This window comes from Drosophila persimilis, unplaced genomic scaffold (genome assembly GCF_003286085.1).
Source record: "Drosophila persimilis strain 14011-0111.01,24,50 unplaced genomic scaffold, DperRS2 tig00000863-arrow-arrow-pilon, whole genome shotgun sequence".
In the NCBI taxonomy this organism is placed as follows: Eukaryota; Metazoa; Arthropoda; class Insecta; order Diptera; family Drosophilidae; genus Drosophila; species Drosophila persimilis.
The window spans coordinates 492,226-514,881 of NW_020825364.1; the positions used below are offsets into that span (position 1 = coordinate 492,226).

The 22,656-nt window shown below is 50.3% G+C and overlaps 1 protein-coding gene across 1 annotated transcript in view; it reads left to right on the forward strand.

Moving 5' to 3' along the window:
• LOC6599514 (bifunctional heparan sulfate N-deacetylase/N-sulfotransferase) overlaps nt 1-22,656 on the forward strand; it is a 64,222-nt gene that overhangs the window by 20,900 nt on the left and 20,666 nt on the right. The window contains exon 2 of the mRNA XM_026993636.1: nt 16,529-17,888. Coding sequence (XP_026849437.1) covers nt 17,263-17,888 — 626 coding nt within the window. The 5' untranslated portion in view covers nt 16,529-17,262. The remainder of the gene's footprint in view (nt 1-16,528; nt 17,889-22,656) is intronic.

Below are 22,656 nucleotides of genomic sequence, written 5' to 3' on the forward strand. Positions count from 1 at the left end.
ACTTAACTTTTTGGGGCTTCTGCTGTCTGTTTAATTTGCTGTCCGATGTCCAAAGTCCAAAGTCCGATGCCCGATGCGGGTGTCTATATGTGTCCTGTCCTGTCCTGTCCTGTCCTGTCCTGTCCCGTCCTGCCCTGTCCTTCGGCCATCGATAGCCCTTTCTGGCCAAAAATCTCGGCGGAGTTTTTCGGGACTCTAGCAATTCGCAAACATTTTCCGGTCAATTTGTTGGAAGTTCTCTCCCCGTCTCTCTCTCTCCCTCTCTGGGTCTCTGGGTCTCTGATTCTCTGGCTTCGATTAACTTTTGTGTGCGAATGCGAGTGCCAGTGCGAAAGAGGAAAAGTTTTCCCTGCCCCCAACCCCTTCCCGTTCCTCCCTTCCCGTTCTTCTTTCGGGTAAATAACACTCTGGGAAAAGGGGAAATTTAAAGTTTGCTAAAGACTGTCCGAGAGAGAGAGAGAGAGGTGGTGGGGGCTAAGTAACTCTGTGGATATTATCTTTCACTGCAAGTTTTTACCTTTGAAAACATACACACTTGTATACGCACATATGGATGTACATACATCCCCACTCTCTCATCCTCTCACTTTAGCTGTACAAGAGAGGAGCACTCTAGGAGCATTGTTGACAATGCAAGATCTGATGCTTGGCAACATTCCTCAAGAAAAACGACCTTGCGCCAAGGAGAATTTACTAATAAGGCTACGTGGTCCGATATGGTGAGGGCCCATCCACTTTTTCCAATTCGCTCTCAGAGAGAGCAAACGTTTAACGTCCAAACCTCCAAAAAAAGAGCAAATGTTGCAGTCAACACTCTCTGTTGCCTGGGAACACGCTCACCAACATTGCCGACGATCAGGTGCTTAGCAGCATTGTGTTGCAAAGGAGGCATCAGCAGCATGGCAACATGTGTACATATCGCTAAGTAATGACGTCTGAGCTTTTGCTCTCTGTTTGATCGCTCTCTATGGACTAGTGCTATGACTCACGCACAAGCGAGATGGCAACACTGATAATTGAATGCAGCAGCTTGTAAACAAAGCGTCCATCCTCACAGCCACAAAAGCTCCACGTGCTGCTGATGCAGCGTTTCCAAGCAGCTTTACATCGCTCATCTCTCTCTGATGTTTAGCAACATCCTCTACTTAATGTTGCAGTCGCTTCTTCTCTCCCTCTCTTTGCCCTCACAGGATCATAAATAGATTCTGTATATTTACGCTACTTAAGACGCCCTACAAATCGGAAGTTCCATGGAAGTTTTACCTGTACATCCCATCCCCACCCCCGCCCCCGCGTACAGTCCCCACGTAAATGGAGTTTTTGTCTCGTTTTTGAGTGAACTCTCGTTTATGAAGTCATAAAAATCTGTCAGCTGCAGCCATAATTTTTTCAGCTCATTCAACAGATCGTAAAAAACCACAAAAACAAAATCTCATAAAAACCTTGTGGAATTTCGTGGACATTTTTCCACATTTCCACACAGCATTTCCACAGCGGTTAAAATACGTACAACTTTTCTGTCATTTATAATTTGCGGGACCTCTGTGAGAGATGTTCATTTATGTGTTTATATGCTTATGTGTGTGTGTGTGTGTGTGTGTGTGTGTGTGTTTATGCTCTTCTTTTTTTTCTTTGGTCTTTTTTGAAATGTGTGTAAAACGTTTTCGCCGCTAATTTGATGGAAATCTGAATCTCTCGCTTGTTATCGTTTGAAAAATTTGCAATTTCAGCGAAAATTGTTCAATATTGTTCCATGTTTCTCCCCCCCTCCCCCCCAGCCCCCTTTATTTTGCTTATCAATTCGCCAAACATTTTCCAATTTCCCCACCCCACCTCGCCCCCCTGCACCCCATTTCTGAAGCTTAAATTCAATAACAAATGGAAGGAGGGAGGGGTAAGGGGGGGAGGGGGAGGAATTTCGTTTCTGCCAACTTTTCATGCGATTTATTTATGACATAAAATTATTACCCTGCAACTTTTGCCATCTCTGTGTACCCCATGCCCCGCCCCCGGTGTCCCCCCCCCTGTCTGTGGAAGCAGCTATCATAATTTTGGCCCTGTCAAAGTTTTGCAACAATTTTTCACGATTTTGATGACAAAAAACGATGGAAAAAGAGTGAGGAAAACCCCAAGAGAAAAATGCGTTTCAATATTGCAAAATATTGCAGTGGGGGAGAGCAAAGAGTGGGGCGGAGGGGGTGGGGAGCTCGGTTTGGGGCAGCTTAATTATAAGTGGGAGCCGCATTTTCAGGCATTAGAACGAAAATTATTTATAATAATTGTGTTTGTTGTTTGTTTGTTTGTTTGTTTGTTTGTTGCCTTTTCATGTGCAAAACTTTTCATGTAAATTGTTTTTCCTTTGCAATTTCCCCAACAATAACGAGGGAAAATTAATGTTTTATTTTAATAAAGCCATCGCCAGCAGGGGTCATGGGTCATGGGTCATGGCCCGTGTGTCGGTGTGTCGGTGTGTGTGTGGACAGGAGTGGACCGGAATGGACAGGAATGGAATGTGTGAGAATATGCCACTAAATCAACATAAATTAAGTTTTTGTTGCATATATTTATTTGCAATGATAAATGCTCTTGGGAAATGGAGACTGGGAAATGGAGACTGGGAAATGGGAAAATGCACACAAATTTCATTTAATTTGTTGTTTGTTATTTGTTCGTTATTTGATTTCATTTCTGTGGAAATTCCAAATTTGCTGTCGGGATCCCAGCAGAGAAGGTGGATCGACGCTGGACTCCATTTTGGGCGCCTAAATATATGAGGATAATGTAATTTGTGTGTTGGAAAAGGATACAATTTTCACACTTTTGGAGGAAGAATTTCTGTTCGCTGGAAATTCCCAAGGAGTTGGCCTTTTTCAAAGCCCAAAATCAAAGCGTTTCTATGCTTTTCTCAGGATCCGAACCTAGGCTCTTTCTCTGCTCTGCTCAAGGGTCAAACTTGAGCCGTCATTCTTGGTGATTCTCCCACAAAAAGGCCAATCTTTGCAGTTCTCAGGGCCGGTCTCTCGACTTGGAATCAAGGTGTCGTTTCGCCAACTGTTTTCGACCAGAAAACTCGTCGTAGGGCCGGTAATTTGTCGGATCGAAAAGGAATAACGGGGTGCTGTTAAGAGCAAACAAACTGGGTTGCTTTGATGATGGAATCAGCTGTTTGGGCTGTGTTTTGTGGCCTTCTTAAATCCACTATCCATTGTATCGAGCCGAAAACTCTTAGCCGGCAGTCGGCCCTTGACGGAATCATTTTTCGTTCTCGGCCAAAGATGGTCCTCGGCTGCGAATACCCACAGAGGCAGAGCCCTTCTCAGAGTTAGATCCCATCCCAGAGGTTTTGAAGGCCCATCAATACCCCCCTCCATTGGAGGTAGATATGATAGACAGACATGATAGACCCCCAATGATACCCTGCCTTTCATCTACATCCGAGTAGGTGCTGGGGCAGGGGCAGGGCCAGGGGGATGGGGGGGAGACTCTTCTCCAAAGTCAAAAGCAAACTTCGGTCCCTGCTTCGTCCGAAGGATGGAAGTTCTCTCCTCTGGCCGTGGCATAATTTCCACAGCCAGTGGCCACAGCGACGACAATCTTCAAATTGTTTAGTGCCTGTTTCCATCATCATCATAAAAAGCAACGCTGGGGCGGCGCGAGTCGCAAACTTTGTGTCAAGTCTAAGGAAATTGTTGCACTCTGGCGGGGGTGGGAGAGGGGGGAGAGGAGACGGAGGTGTGGTGGCATGCCTCGAATATGCAGAGTGGTGGCTCGTCTGGCGAGCGAAACAACATCATAATGGTAGAAATCTCTGGCCGCATTAACATAATCGGGCGAGCGATGGGCCAGGGAGGAGGTGGGGGGCTGGTGGGGGCAGTGGGGACCGTGGAAAATGGTTCCGTTTCAGAGCTGTGCCTCGTGATGGTTTGACGATGCCAGTGCCAGTGGCAGTGGCAGCAACATCGCGACAGCTACAACATCATTTTCATTCGCAACCAACCAGCAAGCCCTTCCCCCTCCCCCCTTCCCCCTTCAAGGGAGGAAGCCCTTCCAAGGGGTGGAATGGGGCCAGTGGCTGGGGCAGTGGGGCATTGCGATTGTTTGGCGTTTGGCGGAATAAACAACGCGCGACGGTCGTGTCCACTGCAGAGGACAGAGAAAATGAGTGGGAGCCCGGGATGGAGGGGGGTGGGGGGCTAGGGGGGACTGCAGAAGGGTGCCTGCCACACGACAGTTGGAAACCGGCAAAGTTTTCGCTTAGCATGCATTTCCCCCTCCCCTCTCCCTCTCGCTCTCCCTCTCTGCTTGCGCTCTTCCGCTGCTCCACTCTTTGTTCTCCCGCCACCCATCTAGCCATCTCCCTCGCACTCCCCTGTCAGTGGACGCGCATAAATCAAAACAATAAAGTTCAAGCGAAAACAATGACGACACAGCGACACAGCGTTGATTATGATTACGGGCGAGTGGCGAGTGGTGAGTGGCGAATGGCGAATGGCGATAACGATAACGATGACGCGAGTCCGCGATGACGACGACAACATCATCATCGTTGCTGTTGTTGTTGCTGTGGTTGGACGTTGCTCTGACGTCTGACGTTGAGACTCTTTCGGTAGACAATGCCCCGGTTGCTCCGGTGCCCCATTGTTGCCACACCACTTGCCCCCTTCCATCTCTCCCTCCCTCCCTCTGTCTCTTTGTGTGTGCTCTCTTGCATCACTCTCCTGTCCACTCGATTGATGTTTGCTGCGACAAATTATGTCATTGAACTGCAGTACACCCCTCCCCCCTCCCCGCCGCCCCTCTGACCCCCTTCCCCCCTTGCATACCTCTTTTGCCGCTTGCCTGTGGCCTCCTCTGCTCTGCTTTTGCTTTGTTTTGGTGAAAAATGAAAAATTACCCAGGAAAATGCCGAATGGGGAATAGACAAAAAAGAGAGAGAGAGGGAGAGAGGGGGGGAAGGAGCAGACGATGATGATGCCCCTGAATAATATTTATTTAATGATTTATTTCTCAATTTTTTTTGACTGCTTTTTTCCTCTGTTTTTTGCTCTGCTTTTTGTGTTTTTTGTTTATTTGCCGACGTTGATTTTTTGTTGATTTGTAAGCAAACGGAGGAAAACTCTGTGGGGAAAACCCAGAGGCGGGAGGGGGGCGGGAGGCTGCAGAGGCGGAGGAGCAAACGATTTTTGTTTGTATTTTCAAAAGATAAAGATTGATTGCAGATACAGATCGATGCAGAAAAGCAGAAGCAAAGTGGAGTGGAGCGTTCGAGCGGGGCAGCAGGGGGGGAGGCAACAGTGGGGGGGCAGTTTCTACCACTTGGTGGCAGGGCGGGGCGGGGCATGGCAGGGGGGCGGGGCAGCTCTTGAGACTCAATTAGCAAGTGCTTATGTGCATATGGGAATGCATGTATCTGTATCTGTATCTGTATCTGTATCTGACATAAATTCAACAATTATTAATGGCCATTAAACGGACTGTCTGTGTGTGTGTTCGGGTGTGTGTGTGTGTGTGTGTGTGTGTGGAAACTGTGGCAAGTGAAGCCACAATTCCGTTCCACAAAACGAGAGACGAGAGACGAGACAACGGTCTAATGGATAAAATATTTTTATGAGACTTCACTTTCAAGGCGTGTCCAAAGCGCACCCCCAACCCCCCCTACAGCCCGCCCACCCTTTGGGCAGCCCAAACCCTAAAACCCGAACCATCGTTAACCCGTAAAATGGGGCCATTATTTATTGCTTTTTACATGGCCAAAACGAAGGCCGAAAGAGGCCGCCGACTCGCTGGAGGGAGGGATGGCTGGGTGGGTGGCAGGCTGACTTTTTGATGGGCTCCCACAACCACAAAGAGAATGAAGCTCCCAGAGAATGAATGAAAGGAGAGACAAAGAGAGGGAGAGAGAGAGAGGGAGGAAGCCCCCTGGATGGATGGATGGATGGATGGACGACACTTTGCGGATGAACCCGCCAGCCTTTTGTATATTAATGAACATTTCCAGCTGCATTCCCGATCCCATGGAGGGAGCTCGCCTCCGGGCCGTGCCCCTCAACACGATTCGCGTCGATTATGCGGCAAACCACTTAACCATGTCCTGGACACATCACTCTCCAGCTCTCCACTTTCCCTGGCCTTTCCACTCCCCCCTCCCCGACGCCCTCCCCGCTGGATGGTTCATTATGATAATAAGTCTGTTTTCGTGGTCCGCCGGTGGCTGGGGGGCTGTGGGCTGTGGGCGGGGGGTCACTGGGGGGAGGGGTTAACGTTGCGTGCTTAAATGTCGCCAATTGCGTGTATCCTTGCCTCTCCATAGCCAGCGAGCAGGAGAGTGGACACACACACACACACACACACACACATTCCGCATATATTGCACCGCACAATGTTGCATGTACGTGTGTGTGTGTGTGTGTGTGTGTGTGTGTGTGGTGTGGTGTGTGTGTGGTGTTTGTTTGTGCCTTCTCATAATTATGCAGCTGGTGGCTTAATTATAAAACGTTACTCCTGCAGTTAACCTGGGGAATTACGGAGAACAACAGCAGCAACAAACAACAGCAGGACATGGGCCACGAGCCTGCAGGGATGCTCAATCACAGCCCCAGGATCGGGAAGCAGGGGGAATACGCTTACGGGGAGTGGAACGGAGGAACGGGCGGGCAGGAGTACGGGACGATGGATGGAATGGAACAATGGGATCAACTGGAATGGTTAATACCCTTATTGGAACAATTGAATGGAACATGGAGCGTACAGAAAGATGGAAACTATGGAACGATGCGGAACGATTGGCATTCACTGGCACAGCATTTGGGAACGATGGGAGAACGAAAGGCAGGGACATCGGATAGGGTCACCGTTTACGTGGTCTACGGAATGACCTGCAGTACGGAACGAAGGGGGACTACGGAACGACGGGAAGAGTACAGAACGATGGGCACTAAAGGGCGCAGGGGAGGCACGGGATGACGGTGCGGGGAGGGACACCCCGTTTGTGGCGAGCCCAGGACGAGTGCGGGGGCGACTGATGGACGGATGGAGACGCCACACACTCGCAGAAGAGCCCCCACCGAGGGGGGGGGGGGCCCTGGCTGGCCTTCCATTATTACATTCCAGTCTCTGGGTTCATTAGCTAATTTTAGCGCACACAAATAGCATAATAAATTGATGGAATGGGAAATGGGCCTGCCCCAAGAGGGGGCCAAGAGGGAGGGAGGGGAGGGGGGGTAGCCAAAATTAGGCCCATATTTGCATAGGCTTTGGGCCACGGGACTATGAAAACTATGGAAATTCATTAAGTGAAATATAATTTGGGCTGTGGCCGGTTTTTGTTCTTCTTTTTGCGGTGGAGGGCAATCGACCTTCGAATCGATCGATTGGAGGGCCCTGTACTAAAGTTAGTACTCGTACTAAAGCAGGCCTGGTGTAAGCGGAGAGTCACTCAAATAATCCCGATCATTATTATTGTAATTATCGCGTAATGAATGGCTTTAATCATTCGATTTGCGATTCATTCGGTAAAACCTGCCCGTCATCGTGTTATGCCTTGTTAATCGCCCCCTCCGCGCCCCCCTCCGCCCACTGGCATTACCTCCGCACTATCTTTAGCGTTTCTTTCAGTGTAATCGACCATTAATTGAATTAACTCGTAAAGGGGACAGTGGGTGGGGCAGGGGGTGGGTTACGAGCATTTGCCGTACGATAGATCCAAGGTCTGCCCTGCTTCTGTGTGTGTGTGTCCGTGTGGGGCACTGAAATCACTTCTAAAGCTTCATTTGCCGCATTATCGCGTTCCGATTGATTGCACAGACAGCACCCCAGCGGCAGGCCAGCGGCAGGCCAGCAGCAGGCCAGCGGCAGACACCAGCAATGGCTCGTAAAATGTTCATAATTATCGAGGGAAAGAATACAAAGTAAATATAAATACCCTTTCGGATGCAGCGAGAGATACGTACTCCCCGCCTTGTGGCAGCATTGAGCTTGACGCCCACTCCTGGTGCTGCGGGGGCCCGGGGGAGGGGGGGGGTTTAGCTGGTTTTGATTCTTGGATTCTTCTGCCTCTCGAAACCACAAAAGCCAGCGGAAAATCCATCGAAGCGAACGCCTGCCGCTCTGTGGCCTAAGCCCCGACTCTGTCCCTGCCCCTGCCCCTGTCCCTGCCCCTGCCCCTTGTGGTGTTGCAAGTGCAGCCAGCAATTTTGGCCAAGATTTTGTCGTGGGCTGAGGCTGACGGCCCACGCGTTTGTCTGCCGCAGACAAAGTGAGTGACAGTAGAGCCTCAAATGGCGGACAAGCGGAGCGAAAGAGCACGAGAGAGCGGGTTTTCGAGCCGCTCAGAGAGGGGGGAGGGGAGGGGGCAGTGTCATGGAAGTGCAAGTCATAAGCGGCTCAAAGCTGCGTTGGTGTGGCAGAAAGAGAGAGGGAGAGAGAGAGAGAGAGAGGGTATTCCGATTATTTGAATGCAGTGAATGGAAGATATACACGATACGTGTGTAAAGCTATGGCTTTCCATGGGAAATATCCAACGAAATCCCCAAGAACCATCGCTCTGCGTCGGACACATCTGATCCCTAGGAAATGCTTGCATCTCTGGGAGTATCTTTGCCTGGTTGTATCTGTTAGAGTATCTGCGACGGCGACCCCGGAAGGCCTTTCCTTCCCTGGGATGGGGATTGGGATGGGATGGGATCGCTGTGTTGTAACTGGTTTCTGGCGCTGAATTATGTGGAAAGCTGCCCTCCGTGCGGGGGCCCCTCTCGAGTGCCTTCATATCTGACCCACAAAAAGTGATTCTGCGGCTAAATGGGGCCCCAAAAGGAGCCAAAGGAGCCACAGAGAAAGAAGGAAGGAAGCTGGAAGTGTCGATTGGAAGACCGCAATAGATGGAGCAATAGTTTCGAATGAATCCCAGAGATATATCTGCAGAGAGACAGAGAGAAGCCTCAGATACTATTCTATCTTTCGAAATGTATCTATATCAGACGGGTGTTTGTCCCCAGCTCCTGTGACTGCCTTTGCTGCGATTTCCAAGACGGAGGGAGCTCCGGCGGCGGGTGCATCCACCTGATCAGCCTCTGCCCCACATAGAATAAATGTATCTGCCGCTGGAGCGAGTTCCTGTGGCTGCCAATCCACTCTCCAGTGCTTCCTTGGCCTCCTTTTGTGTGCTCTGCGTGCTTTGTGTGTTTCTGGCTGCCACCGAATCCTCATTAGTGCAAGAGGCACAGTGCGGCAGACAGAGTGCTGGGGCAAACAGTTTTCCAATTGTGCAAATTGCTCCAGCCCCAGCTCCTGCTCCACCGAAGCCCAGAGCCGCCTGCTCGAGTGTCGGAGGGGCACTTCAGACCATCCAATTGAGGCGCCCCAGGCCCGTGCCCCAGGCCCGTGCCCCCTGCCCCGTGCCCCAGGCCCCATTTGCCGCTGAAGTTGCAGCAAATTGAAATAAAAATCCAAATCGGAATCCGTATCCGAATCCAAATCAAAATCAAAGTGATGTAAAATACTACATTGAAACACTTTATAGACTGGCATTTTTATTGGGTGAAGGGGAGGGGGAGGGGGGTAATGGGGAGGGAGAAGATTGAGGATTGGGGCCTCTGAAGTATTTTTAGAGACAAACAAGTAGGTCAGTATCGGTCGGAGAAGGCCCTGTTCTGGCCACCTGCCACACGGTGGCACACAGTGCTGCCACACCTGCCACCATGGCCCCTTCCCGCTCCGCTCCGTTTTCGTGTTCGTTTTTGAAATATCTGCAAATGAACACATTGAAAGTGTCGTCTGCTTGCCACTTGCCACTTGCACCCTGCCACACGTGCACCCTGCCACACGGGCACTGCTGCCACTGCATTTTCCTATTTTCCCATTCACACTTTTGTGTTCGATTTGTGGCAAGAGGAAAAACTCTGTGTCTCTCTCTCTCCCTGTCTCCCTGTGTGTGTGTGTGCGTGTGTGTGTGTGCAAAGTGCATTTCAATGCTTGCTAATTTTTCCTTAATTAACCAATAAAAGAACCAAAGATAAGACAGCCGCAGCCGCAGAGAGAGAGGCAGATGCCGAGGCAGGGAAATCGGAAAATCTCTCACTCACTGAATGTTATATGAGTGTCTATTGCTGGTAGAACCCCCCTCCCGCCCCCCTCCCCCACCAAAAAACCACTTGAGAGCTTCCCCCTCGCCCTCCACCCCACTGCGGGAGAGAGGGACCTCCTTCATCTCTTTCTGCCTGAGAGGTTTCCTCTCTCTCCCTCTCTCCTTGTTTTTGTGTTATTTTGCAAATGGAAATGCCAGGCTAAAAGAAAACCGGGCTCGAGGAAAAGTTAAGGGCCAAGGGCCAGGGGCCGAGGGCCTAGGGACAAGGGAAAAACAAATATAAAAACCATTAGGCAAATGTTTCGGGGGATAATTGACAGAAGAAGGCAGGGGGGGGGGGGGGAGGAGCAGCGAATGTCCCCACAATTATTGTTGGGGCAAAAAACACTTAAGAGACGCTTCGAAGCGACACTTGACGGAGGGGCGGGGGCACTGGGAATAGGGGAAATTATGGAAAAGCATCCGGGAGAAGGGGAGCGGAAGGGAAGGGAACTCCTTCGGAGCCATCCATAAATAATGGGTTGTCCGAGTTGTCCAAGGAAAAAGATACAAATTCGAAATGTGAATTCGAGTAAAATCGAATAAAGACCACAAACAAAGGCCGCACTTCATTAGTCCCCGATTCGGGCACTCGACGGCAGAACAATTCATTTGCCGAGGCGTCTCCCAGGGGCAGAATCCCCGAGAAGAGACCCCAAAACACACGTGTATATCTATCGAAAATGGGTGTCAATTTAATTGTCAGACAAACTGATTTATGGCCACATAAATAATGAAGAAGAAAGCACTAGAAAATGGGGAAAAGCCAACAGAAACGGACGGGGGGACAGACGGGCGGACAGACGGGCGGAACAGAAGGCGCTAAAGTGTGAAAAACTCATTAAGATACGTGAAATTTGTTTATCTCGAAGATACTCGCACCGTATATACAGTTCCATAGATGCCTCCCACGCATCGAGCCCCCAAAAAGGGGGGGGATATAAAAAGCAATCAGCCATGCCAGTCCCCCTTTCTCTCTCTCTCTCTCTCTCTCTCTCTCTCTGTGTGTAATGGAAAGCCAAAAGTCTCGCATTCATCAGTCAAAATAATCATCGCGAGAGACACGACAGCTACAGATACAAAGATACAGATACAGAAACCAAGAAACCAAGAAAACTGAAACTGAAACTGAAATCGGAGACTGAAGAATGGCGTCTCTGGAGTCAAGTCCCATGTCCCCAAAGGCCCCAAAGGCCCCAATAGCCCCGATGGCCGATGGCCGATGGCCGATGAATGAGTCAGTCTTTGGCTTTCGCTGGCCCGCCGCTGTCAGTGGGTTAAAAGCAACTGTTCTGTAGCTGTCAGTGGGGGCAGGGGGGGGGGTTAAAGCCACACTCATTTGTCCAAAAGTTTATTTTGGTTTTCTCTTGTTTGCCTTTGCCTTTGCTTTTGCTTTTGTTGCCTGCTGCTGCATTCAATTTACTAAAGACAATTGATTGTTTGTTGCTGCTGTTGCTGTTGTTGCACAAATTGAAAACGATTATCAATATGTTGCACGCTGACAGGCAGGCGGCAGCAGGGGGCACGGTGCCACGGGGGGGCGGTGTTGTGTGAATGCGCGAAAAACTAACAAAAAACAATACAAAAAAAGCAGAGAAATAGAAAAACAAAAGACAAAAACAGAACATACGGGGCGGTGGTCGCAGCGGCAGCGGCAGCCACAGAAAAAAGCCAGCCAGGGCAGAGCCTCCAAACGAGAGACGACTGTGGGGATACCCTCTATGTTGGGCAGACCAAGAGCCAGGGGGGAATAGCCGCTCGAATAGCCAGCGGAGTGGGATTTCTGTGCAGAGTTCTGGCCAAAATGCAGCCCCAAATGAAGGTGCAATCCACGCGATTGCAAGGCACTTTGGTAGATGGAGATAGAATGTGTCTCTAGGATGAATCCCAGAGAGGAAGCAGCTCGATGGGTCCCTGCAAAGAGCAGCAAAGCTCTGGAATTTATTAAATACGAATACTACAGAATTTTCTAGATTTATTTATAGATTTATTTTCGATTCCTTCGAAACTCTGGCGATGCTAAGCGATCTGTCCCCCTCCTTCGGATCACAGGGTATGCCCGGCAAAGCAACAACAAACATTGGGGGCTGACTGATAAATGGCCAACACACACACAAACACAAACACACACACAAACAGACACACACAGACACACAAAAGGCAGGCAAAAGAGCGCCAAACAGCAGGGGCGCTGCATGCAGCAGCCGCAGCAGCAGCAGCAGAGTGTGGCAGGCATCTCATGGGTGCCCTTCAACGCGATGCCCCTCCCTCCCCCCCCATTAACCCATCCCCCCTGCAATTTAGAGAGAGATAGAAAGGGGGGGAGGGCGCTGGGAATGTAAACAAAATGTATCGTAGAATAAATAGTTTTTAAAACCATTCTCCCCCCCAAACCCCAGCCCACACCCCACTCCACCCCCCCGCAGAACAAATGCATTTGAGGAAAAAGTGTGAAAAGTTTTCAACCACCCCACACCCTTACCCCCCATCCCCACCCCCAGCCCCACCTATCCAAAACCAGAGAAAAGAATTTCAAGTAAACAGAAGAGAACTTTCGAGAGCTCCTTTTTAATTCGAATAAACTGCTTGGCGACATGGGGACACGGGAAATGGATGGGAAATGATGATTCCCTAAGTAAATTATAAGAAAATTGTGGATGGACGGACGGATGGACGGATGGATGCTTGAGGCAAACATCAAACAATTGAGTGGAAATGTGGGGGAAAAGCGCGAAGGAGGACGGCACTGGAAGGCGGAATTCTGTGGGTAGAGGCTGAAGATACTCTTCGGGGGACAAAAATGGATTGAAGCTATGGCTTTGGATGTGCCAGGGGATTGTCTTTTCTCGGGGTTCCTCAGCAGCTAATGGAAAGCTCTGCGGAGAGAAAGACACAGAGAGATATCAGTGCTCTTCTATCGATCCTTCTCCCAGCTATCCGTCTACCTATCTATCTTCCCTCGATCTATCTATCTTGTATCTGCAAAGAGCACAAATAACAAAATCCGAAGAGAACGAATGAAGCTTTCATTCCAAGCCACAATCTGAGGCAGCAGGCGGTGGGGGGGGAGGCGGTGGAGGCGTCTCCAAGTCCAACCAACCAACTTTTGGATTGTGTCTCGCTTGGTTTCTTGGGCAATTGAAGAGGAAATTAAACAAGTTTGCCTAACGAAGAAAACGCACAAAGTTTTTTCCAAGAAGCGCGCCTTAAAGTATGCAGCGGCAGGAGGGGGGGGTGGGGGGGCGCCGGCACGAGGGGCGGCAGCGGGAAAAGCTTTTCCAAGAACAGTAAACTTTTCTTTTCTTTTATTATATTTTTTGTTTCTTTCTGCAGAAGCCGGAATCTGCCGCTGCCACTGCCACTGCCACTGTCGCTGCTGCGGGGGAGGGGGAGGGGTCACAGAGCGCGTGGTGGCGGAGGGGGGCGGAGCGGAGGGGCGGCATTGTCACTGCTGCTGCTTCTGCTTCTGCTGCTAAACTTTTTGAATCAATTTAAGTTTTGACATTTTAATGATAAATTTGTAACATGCAGAGAAAAACAAGGGCAGAAGGACACCCCCGCCCCCTCCACCACCCTGCCCCTGGCAGTGTGCCTCTCCTCCTTTGTTATGCCTTCCCCTTGCTGCTAGTGGTGGCTCCCCCTCCCCCTCTCCCGCTCTCTGATGGACTGATGGAGGATTCAGTTTATAAATTGCTCCAAGTGTTTCTCAAGATTCGAAAGGGGTGGCCGAGCGAGGGGGGGGAGGGGCTGCGGCGAGAGTTGCTCATGAAGTGACTTTGGACTGAAATGAAGTTCGAGCTCACGAAGAGAGGGGGCGAGGGCTGGCGAGGGGAGGAGAGGGGAGCGTGCTGGTGCTGAAGCTGAAGAAGGGGTTCGAAAATTGATAAAAGTATGTTTGGAAGTGAAAGCAACTTCGATTTATGTGACTTTTCACACACTTTCTCTCTCTCTTCTCTCTCTGTCTCTGTGATTTGTTGAATGTTTAAGGACGTGAAATTGATCAATGAATGGGAATATTTGTACTTTTAAAAGTTATTTGTTGGAGATTTCACTCTTTAGTGTTGGAATATCCACTCTGGAGGATAACGGGGAAGTTTTCAGCACATTTTCAGCATCAAATGTAACTAAATTTCGTTGTATCTTTGGTTTTTCGGATTCTGTAACAATTCAGTATATCAATTCGAAAGTTCTGTAAGGTTTTCCTGAAAATGCGTCTTTTGTATCTCAATAAATGGGATCTGTTCGGAGGAACAGAGAAACAACAGAGCGCTGTTAGCACAACAGAGCGCTAACAGCCAGCCTGTTATCGCTCTCTCTGCTATCCCGCTCTCCGTTAAACCGTTCTCTCAGAGCGGTCTCGCTTTCACGATCCCCTTGGCTCTCGGGCGGCCCAAGATGTATTGAGTAATCAGGCGACGTCGTGCGCTGAGCCGAGGACCATCTCCTCTCGCTCGGCTCTCTTACGTTCTGCACGCTTCCACGCATACCGACAGTCGGATGGACCCTCGAAAGAGAGCAGATGTGACGTCCATCTCGGGGCGGCCTTCGACTACCCCTTTGCAACTGGTGACTCCTCAACGATCCTCCCTACAGTCAAGATCTGTGGGTGGAAGGATCCTCTCACATTCCGAACCCATCTCTTACCTCTATACTCTGAACGTCTCCCTTCCTCCAGAAGTGCCAGCCATTCAAAGTCCCATTCCGGCGCTCGCTTCTGTTATCTCGAACACATGTGCCGTGGCGCAGTGCCTGTTTATCGTGGATAGAACATCATGACAAACATTGGCCATCTAAAACTCATTATTGACTCATTTTGTCGGCCCATAAAGCGCCCAGAAGTATGTTGTCTTTATTTTTTTCGGTTGACAGCCGCAACAGCCAGGCATTTCCAATTAAGCCCCGGAGCCAGAACCCCCTCCCCCCGAGCCCTCCCAAATACGTGAGGATTTGTATCTGCCATCTCTCTCTGTGTGCGTGTGTGTGTGTGTGTGTGCATTTGGGGCCATTAAGACCTCTGTAAACTGCGGCAGGCATATGCAGTTAATGGCTAAACACACACACACAAGCACACAGATGGATAGATAGATATACAGACCGCCCCTCCTCAGATACATTTGTATCTTGAGAGCCGTGCGGCGTGCGTTGAGCGTCGTGTGACGCATGTCGTGTGTATGATTTCCCATTTGCCATTTGCGGCTTTTGACAATTTGTCGCTTTATTTGCAGAGCAGCAGCTCTGTTCTGCTCAGCTCTGTTTGTTTGTTTGTTTGCATTCCATTCGAGATGTTCGGACAAACAAATTGACGAAATGTCTGTCCTTCTGTCCTTCCGTCCATCTTTGGCTCTGCCTCTGGGCTCTGGCCTCAGTGGGCTCTCGCTCAGTGCATCTCGAAGATAAACATCCAAGAAATCAACATTTCTTAATGTCCTTTGGAAGCAATTTCAATTTCAATTCCAACTCCAACTCGAGACTCGAGACTCGAGCGGCGAAATACGAGCACAAACAAATGTCATCATCAATTAGTTGTGATAGCGATTATCGATTCGTGTTCCATGCGCCCCGCCCCGCCCCGCCCACTCCCCTCCGCATCGCAAAAAGTGCTGATAAGCAAAGGTGCCACATGCCGCCAGAGGTGCAACCGGGAATTTATGTTGCAAATTGAAATTGGAGAAGCAAACAGAATTTATAGGCATCGTAATGGGCGACGTCCACTGCGAGTCCCAATTTATGCGATTTTCGTTGGGAGTTTTGTAATTTTTGACCCAAAAACCCAATGAAATGGATTGGACGAGGGTTTGACCAGCGGAATATCTCTGCAGTAGAGGCATCGTAGGGTCGAGGCACGTGTGCTCCATGTTCCATTCCGGCATTCCCCTGAGTAGAATGTGAAGCTCGACGCTCCTTCAATCCTCTTTCGGGCTATCCGTCGCCCACTCTCGGCCTGCTCGGGCCCTGTCATGCCCAAGTCATGCAATTTGTTGGTTTTGAACCCTTTGCGAGTGCGCGGGGGTCAGCGACTGCCCGGATCGAAGGGTATATGGACTCTGCGCCTTTGTATTTGTAGGCAGGGATTCAGTAGCCAGGGGTCGGCGGTCAATGACGAAGCATAAAGGAAAACACCTTGGGATTGGGATTGGAATGGTATGGGGTCTCTGGATGGACAGAATTGAGTGTCTGTCCGCCCAAACAGAAGTTCGATTCGATTCCCCCGCCCCCCTATGTACACGTACTAGCCCTAGAATCCATTCTATATCTATTTCTATATCTGTTTTGGCCCACTAATGAAAAGTCAACAGGGAAAAGGCCCGTTCCATGGGCTATTGTTGGGGCATTTGTGGCTGAATGTTGACACAACCGATAGACAATTATTTATTTATAATGTTTTTCCACTTCTTTGCGGTCTTGCAGATAAGACGCGACCCACTGGAGCCCCCTGGAGCCCCGACTGGAGCCCCGACTGGAACCCCGACTGCAGCCCCGACTGGAAGACTGGAAGAAGGGCCCAGCGGCAGCGGCAGTCAATGTCTGATTGTGTGTGAAAACTGGGCGGAGAACTGGGTGTCGTCTCGCCTCTATGACTGATAATAATGCCATTCGAATACTGCAACGACTGCCCGCCAGAAGAGAGCTGCCACGACAACAACAACAACAACAACAACAACAAGAACAGGAAGAAGAGCTGCCCCCACATGCCACGTGCCACACAATGGCCATGCCACAAAATGAGTATTTGAAAATCAGGAAACATATCAAATGGCGAAAGTGAAGAAAGCACAGAAATAGCAGCAGATCCAGCAGATACTGGAGAGAGAGAGAGAGAGAGAGCAATATATATATATAGAATACATAGGAAAATACCAATTTTTTTTGTTCCGGAAAGAGGAAAAGCTCAGAAAAGCCTGTGCCATAAACGGGAACTTCTATTTTGATAATTATTGAAATAAACACAAGAGACACGAGACACGAGACACACACGAGACATATCCCTGAAAAAAGGAAGAAAACGCTGCCAATTATAGCGATATACAAGGAGAGAGAGAGAGCGAGAGCAAGAGAGAGAGAGAGAGATTTACACGCAGATATAACCACCGATTGACAGCAGCAATAGCTATATATCCCTGCCTCCTCCCCCCAGCAACAATATGACAATATCATCTGGAGAGACAACAGCCACAGCCACAGCCACAGCGAGAGCTACAGCCACGGCGAGAGGCGCCACCACGAATATACATCATGCAACAGCCATAAATCGCAACAAATATGAAAAACTCATTACCAAGCCGCGGTCGCAGGATGCAATCGCGGAAACGGAAACCAATGGAAGTGCCTCCGCCACCGCCACCGCCACCGCCACTCCCGCTCCCATTGGAGCCACTACAGATCGCACAATGCTATTGCCTTTGGAGGACACAAACGCCGCCGCCGGCATTGTCACGTACAAACAGAAATCGAATGGGAGTGCCAGTGGGAGTGCGAGTGGGCATGGCAATGGGCACATCAACAGCAGCGGCAGCGGCAGCGGCAGCACCTCTTGCAGCACCTCGTCATCGACGTCAATTGGCATCAGCAGCAGCGGCAGTGGCAGCGGTGGCAGCCACCTAGGGGCAGGCTCTTCCTATTCCATGGGATGGACGTGCCATTGTTGCAATTTAATTGCACGGCGCTGCTTCGGCATCAACGTGCGGCGGTGTGTTTTGGCCCTGCTCGCCATCACAATGGTTACGATATTCTACTACACGCATTACGTCGATACGGACGTATTTAATGGGTGAGTACAACAGCCACAACAGGCCACAGGGAGGGCGGGGGAAAGCGGGGGCAAGCCTCTGCCTTGTTCCCTCCGCTCTTCTTTTTTGCCCTCCCCCCCTTTTTCGGGGGCTATTTCCAGCGGTATTTTCATTGTGTGCTCAAGTGGTGAAAATGCACTTGATGTCTGCTCCTCCCTCCTCCCCCCCTCTCGATCCCGCCTCTTGCCCCATTGTTTGCTGTGCGAAATCTGTGGCGAGGGCAGCAGCAGCGGCAGCGTTTTGTTCCCTGTTTGATTGGATCCCTATTCTCCCTCCTCCTCCTCCTCCTCTTCTGTTGGTTTTGCCAGGGGGCAGGCACGAGGCCACGCGGCATGGGGCATGGAAAATATGCTGGAAATTGAATCAAATTCGGGCGGAAAATCAGGTGCCAGCGAACGTTAATCGGGAAATTCGTTGCCTAATGATGGAAAAGCTCATTCTCGAATCCAAGAGGAAACCCCCCTCTCCCCCCGGCAGCGACTTTTTTCAATGGGTTTTTCTCTTGAAAGTTTTTCAATGTTTTCGGCGGCGCCTCGGAAAGCGGAAAGTTTTTCGCCTGCGAAAATCGGCGTGGAAATCATCAACAGATTTCTCTACGGCTTGCCACCAAAAGAAAGGACACAATTTTCCGCTATCGTTCGACAAGTTGCAGCCACAGCCGCAGCACAGTGCCACAGCACAGTGCCACTGCCACAGCCACTGCCACAGCCACTTCTATCGACGACATCGTGTGCCACACGCCACACGCCACACTTTTGCTTTGCTTCAACACCTTTTTCTGTGGCTCACAGGAGAACTCCTGGCGCTGGCTCTGGCTCTGGCTCTGCCCCTGGTCTCGGGTGGGGTTTGCCCCCTCTGTTGCCCCCCTTTGGCTCCTGCTTCACGACATACTCGAAAATAAAACTCATTTCGGTGTGGCGCCATGGCATTTCCTTCGGCGCTGAAGTGGCACTCGAACGGGGGGAATAGGGGGGTGTATGGGGGGGAAATATTGCTCATAATTGTGAGCGCTTTTCCTCGTAGTTTTCCCTGCCACGTGTGTGTGTGTGGGTGTGTGTGTGGGTGCTCTTTTCGGTGATTATTGTGCGAGTTGCTGGAATTTTCTTTTATACATTAAATTTTTCGCATGAAATTTTTGCCAGCAAACGAGAGGCCAGTGGCTGTGGCGGGGGCGGGGGCAGGGGCAGGTGCCCCACCTTTTGCTTTCGGCTACTTCTGCCGCGCAATTATGGTTTACAAACACATTTCGCCAGCGAGCAAACGGTTTCCGGCTGCAGTTGCACAAACAACGGGGGCGAAAGTTCTCCCTACCTCCCTCCCTCCCTTCTTTCTTTTTTCTCTCGTTTTCCTTTTCATCAGCAGAAGCGGCATCCAGGGAGGAGCCGAGAGGTGCAGGTGCCTGGAGGTGCAGCAGTCCTTTGTTTTCCTCCTGCCACACGCAACACAGGGCCCCCCCCCCCCCCCTCCCCCAACGATCCGAGGATCCAAGGTTCCGAAATGTTCCTTCCTTGCACTTCACTCGGCATTCCCTCCGAGCTGATTATTAAATATTTATGTTTGGGCTTTGGCTTTGGATTCGGCTTCGGCCAGCACTTTGGAATTTAATTTACGGACTCTGAGAACTGTGGCAAAGTTCATTAGTTTGGAGGCTAAGTGGTTGACCGACCGACGGACAGACCAACCGACCGACCAACCGACCGACCATCAATCAAGGCATACGTATATCCTTATAAGCGTATCCTTATGGCTCTCGAAATATGGTGAATTTTAATGAATTCAGAGACGGCCCCAGGACTCGAGAATGATTGTTGCATGCCACTGGCCGGACTGCCGCCTGCACTGCATGATGCGTGATGCGTGTGCGCGTGTGTGTGCGCGTGTGTGTGTGTGTGTGCGGCTGAGTGTCTGTGTTTCCGGTGCTCCTTGTGGCCATCCGTCCGTTATGTAGGAAAAGGCGGAAGCAAGTGACGTGCCACTCCTCTTTTTGGAGTGTTTTACCTTTGGGCTGTACGGCTGTACGGCTGTATGGCTCTACGGCTGTACGGCTGACGCTTCTCCTGGCCGTGCTCCGCCCCTCCCCTGGCTGTGGTTGCCCCTGTGGCCAAATATGCCAGCCAGAGAGCGGGAGGGAGCGAGAGAAAGGGGCTCTGATGTGCTGCGTGTTTGTTTATGTCGTCTGTCATTATTTGCACGCACACACTGGCACTCACACACACACACTCGCACACACACACACGCCACTGCTCGGAGTAATTGCACACACACGCATATGCCTAACCGTAAATGCATTTGTTGTTGTTGTTGTTTCTGGTATTTCTGGTGCTGCTGTTTCCCCCCCTCCCTCTCCACCTCGTCTCTCCCCCTCCTCTCCTGCTTTTGTAGGTGCAAAACGCATTTTGACAAAATGCAAACGTACGTGATTTGCATGCAGAGTGACTGACAGATGGACAGACAGGGAGAGAGGGAGAGAGGCAGAAGGAGCACATTATTTGAACGGATAACTAGGTGGATCGCTTGTTTGAATACCCTAGAACATACAGGGTGCATACAGGGTGGTCACCGACAAACTAAACTAATCTGGACTCCCTCTAACGTGGCATCCACAGTTGCAGAGCAGCGTCTGGCAGATTGCCGAATGAAGCCCGAATCAACAAAGCTCCCTCTCTCATTCACTCGCTCTTCCTGGTGCAGTGAGCACCCTCTGGCGTAGAAGAGCCATACTCGCTGGGTATGGAGTCGCGGCTCTAGCGTCTGGTGTCTTGAATCGATTCCTCCTCTGAAAGATATATCCCGTGCGATTGTTGTTCAGTGTCTCGTCTCCTTGGTCAGTTCTAGCTTGTTCCTAGCGTCTGTCTATCCCATTGCTGTACTCGCTTAAGAGAGAGAGCGGGACACTCGCTCAGAGAGGATCGCAAGAAACGAGTACAACGAGAGCGTGCTCCTGTGTAACGGCGAGGCGAGTGTGGGCAAGTCGAGAGTGACAGATAAATGGGAAAAGCGTCGCAGAGAATGATTCTCCTGGAGCTGTGGCACTGGCAACGCTTTGAGAGGGCAGTTGCCTTTGAGAGTAATACGATCTTGTCTCAAGAGTAATATACATAATTCATACAGCAGATAAAAAGGGTCTGTGATTAGCTTAACAACTTAATATTTTTGGTAAACTCTCCTTTGGTTCATCATCGTCATACCTCCAGGGACTCCAGGGTATGCAAATCAAGATACATAGACAGAGAAGGAGAGAGAGAGAGAGAGGGAGAGCTGACAGGAAAGAGATGGACGGATAAACTGACAGAAACAACACGCTCGCATCGCACCACAAACCCTTTCTGGCCCTCTCTGGCGCTCTCTGGCCCTCTCTGGCCCTCTCGCCTGTCGCCTGTCGCTTGGGACGAGTGCAATAATTGATTTGTAATGCAAAAACCTGACAAAACAGAACACACACACACAGATACACACACACACACACACAGAGCGAGTGTGCGGCAATTTGTATGCATTTTTCAGTAGCTTGTAATTCTCTAATTCTGCATTTTAATTGAGTGTCAGATTATGTCAGAATGTATGCAACGAGTGTGCTTTTAGGGGGTGGGGGTGGGTGTGGGTGGGGGGAAACATACGAAAAAACAATTACGAATAAACAATTACGAATAAAGTGATTTTCCCTCGTTTCTTTTTTAAGGCGGACTGTCGTGTGTCCTTTATCCTTTATCCTTATTTATGCGCTAATTGCCAGCGACAGTTTATTCGATTTGCAGGACAACAACGCTTTCGACTATCTTGTCGCCTGTCACCGGCGTAAGGGAAGGGGGAGGGGGGCAAGGGGGGGCCACACACACACGAAAATCCACTCCGCTGTCACTTTTGGAGCTGGGACTGCTCTCCCCTTTCTTTTTTTTTGGCGGCTTTGGGGGTGGGGCAGGACATTATTTGCTTTGCGTGAGGAGTGCGATAAATGCAATTTGATGTTTCCGCGGGGGGCGGGAGTGGGCGGGCAGGGAGGTGGTAATAAACAGAAACTAAAACCGAAACTAAATCCAAAACGCCGCCATCGGGCGCCACCGGGCGATAATCAACACAGAAATCGCTGCCAGGCGCGTGGCATGTGGCATGTGGCATGTGGCACGTACGTACTCACTGATGCTCGCGTGCATTAATTGACTAAATATTTTTAATTGAAAATGCGATTATAAATGAGCGATGGCCTGTCCCGTGTCCCCCGTGTCCCCCGTGTCCCCCATGTCCCCCGTGCCCCCCTGTCCCGAGTGTCCTGTGCATCCCCTGTGTCCTCTGTGCGTGTGGGCTTTTATTTTAATATTTTTCCCTTCTCTTGAAATGTGATTACATATGCGTACGCGAGTATTTGCACACAAATCCGTTCTGGCCATAAGGCTCTGTGGATCCCACTCAAGGACTCCGCGATGTCCTGCCACTGCTGACCGGTGGCCGCTGGCCGCGTGCTCCATGCTGTTCCGCCTGTCGGCGAGTGCTGCGAAATGCAATAAATAATTACATTTATTTGCTTTAAATGCAATTACAAACAAACAAACAAACAAACAGAGGGACAAACAGAGGGACAGACACGACAGTCGCTGGGAGAGGCTTCCTCTGCCATGCTCCCCCACTCCCCACCCCCCTCCCGTTCACAGTTCATTTGCCAGAGTCCCGAGTCCCGAGTCCCGAGTCCTGCTCCTGGCAGACACTCTGGCGTCCTGCCCCTGTCGCTGGCCTTTCCTCTGACATTTTCCCACT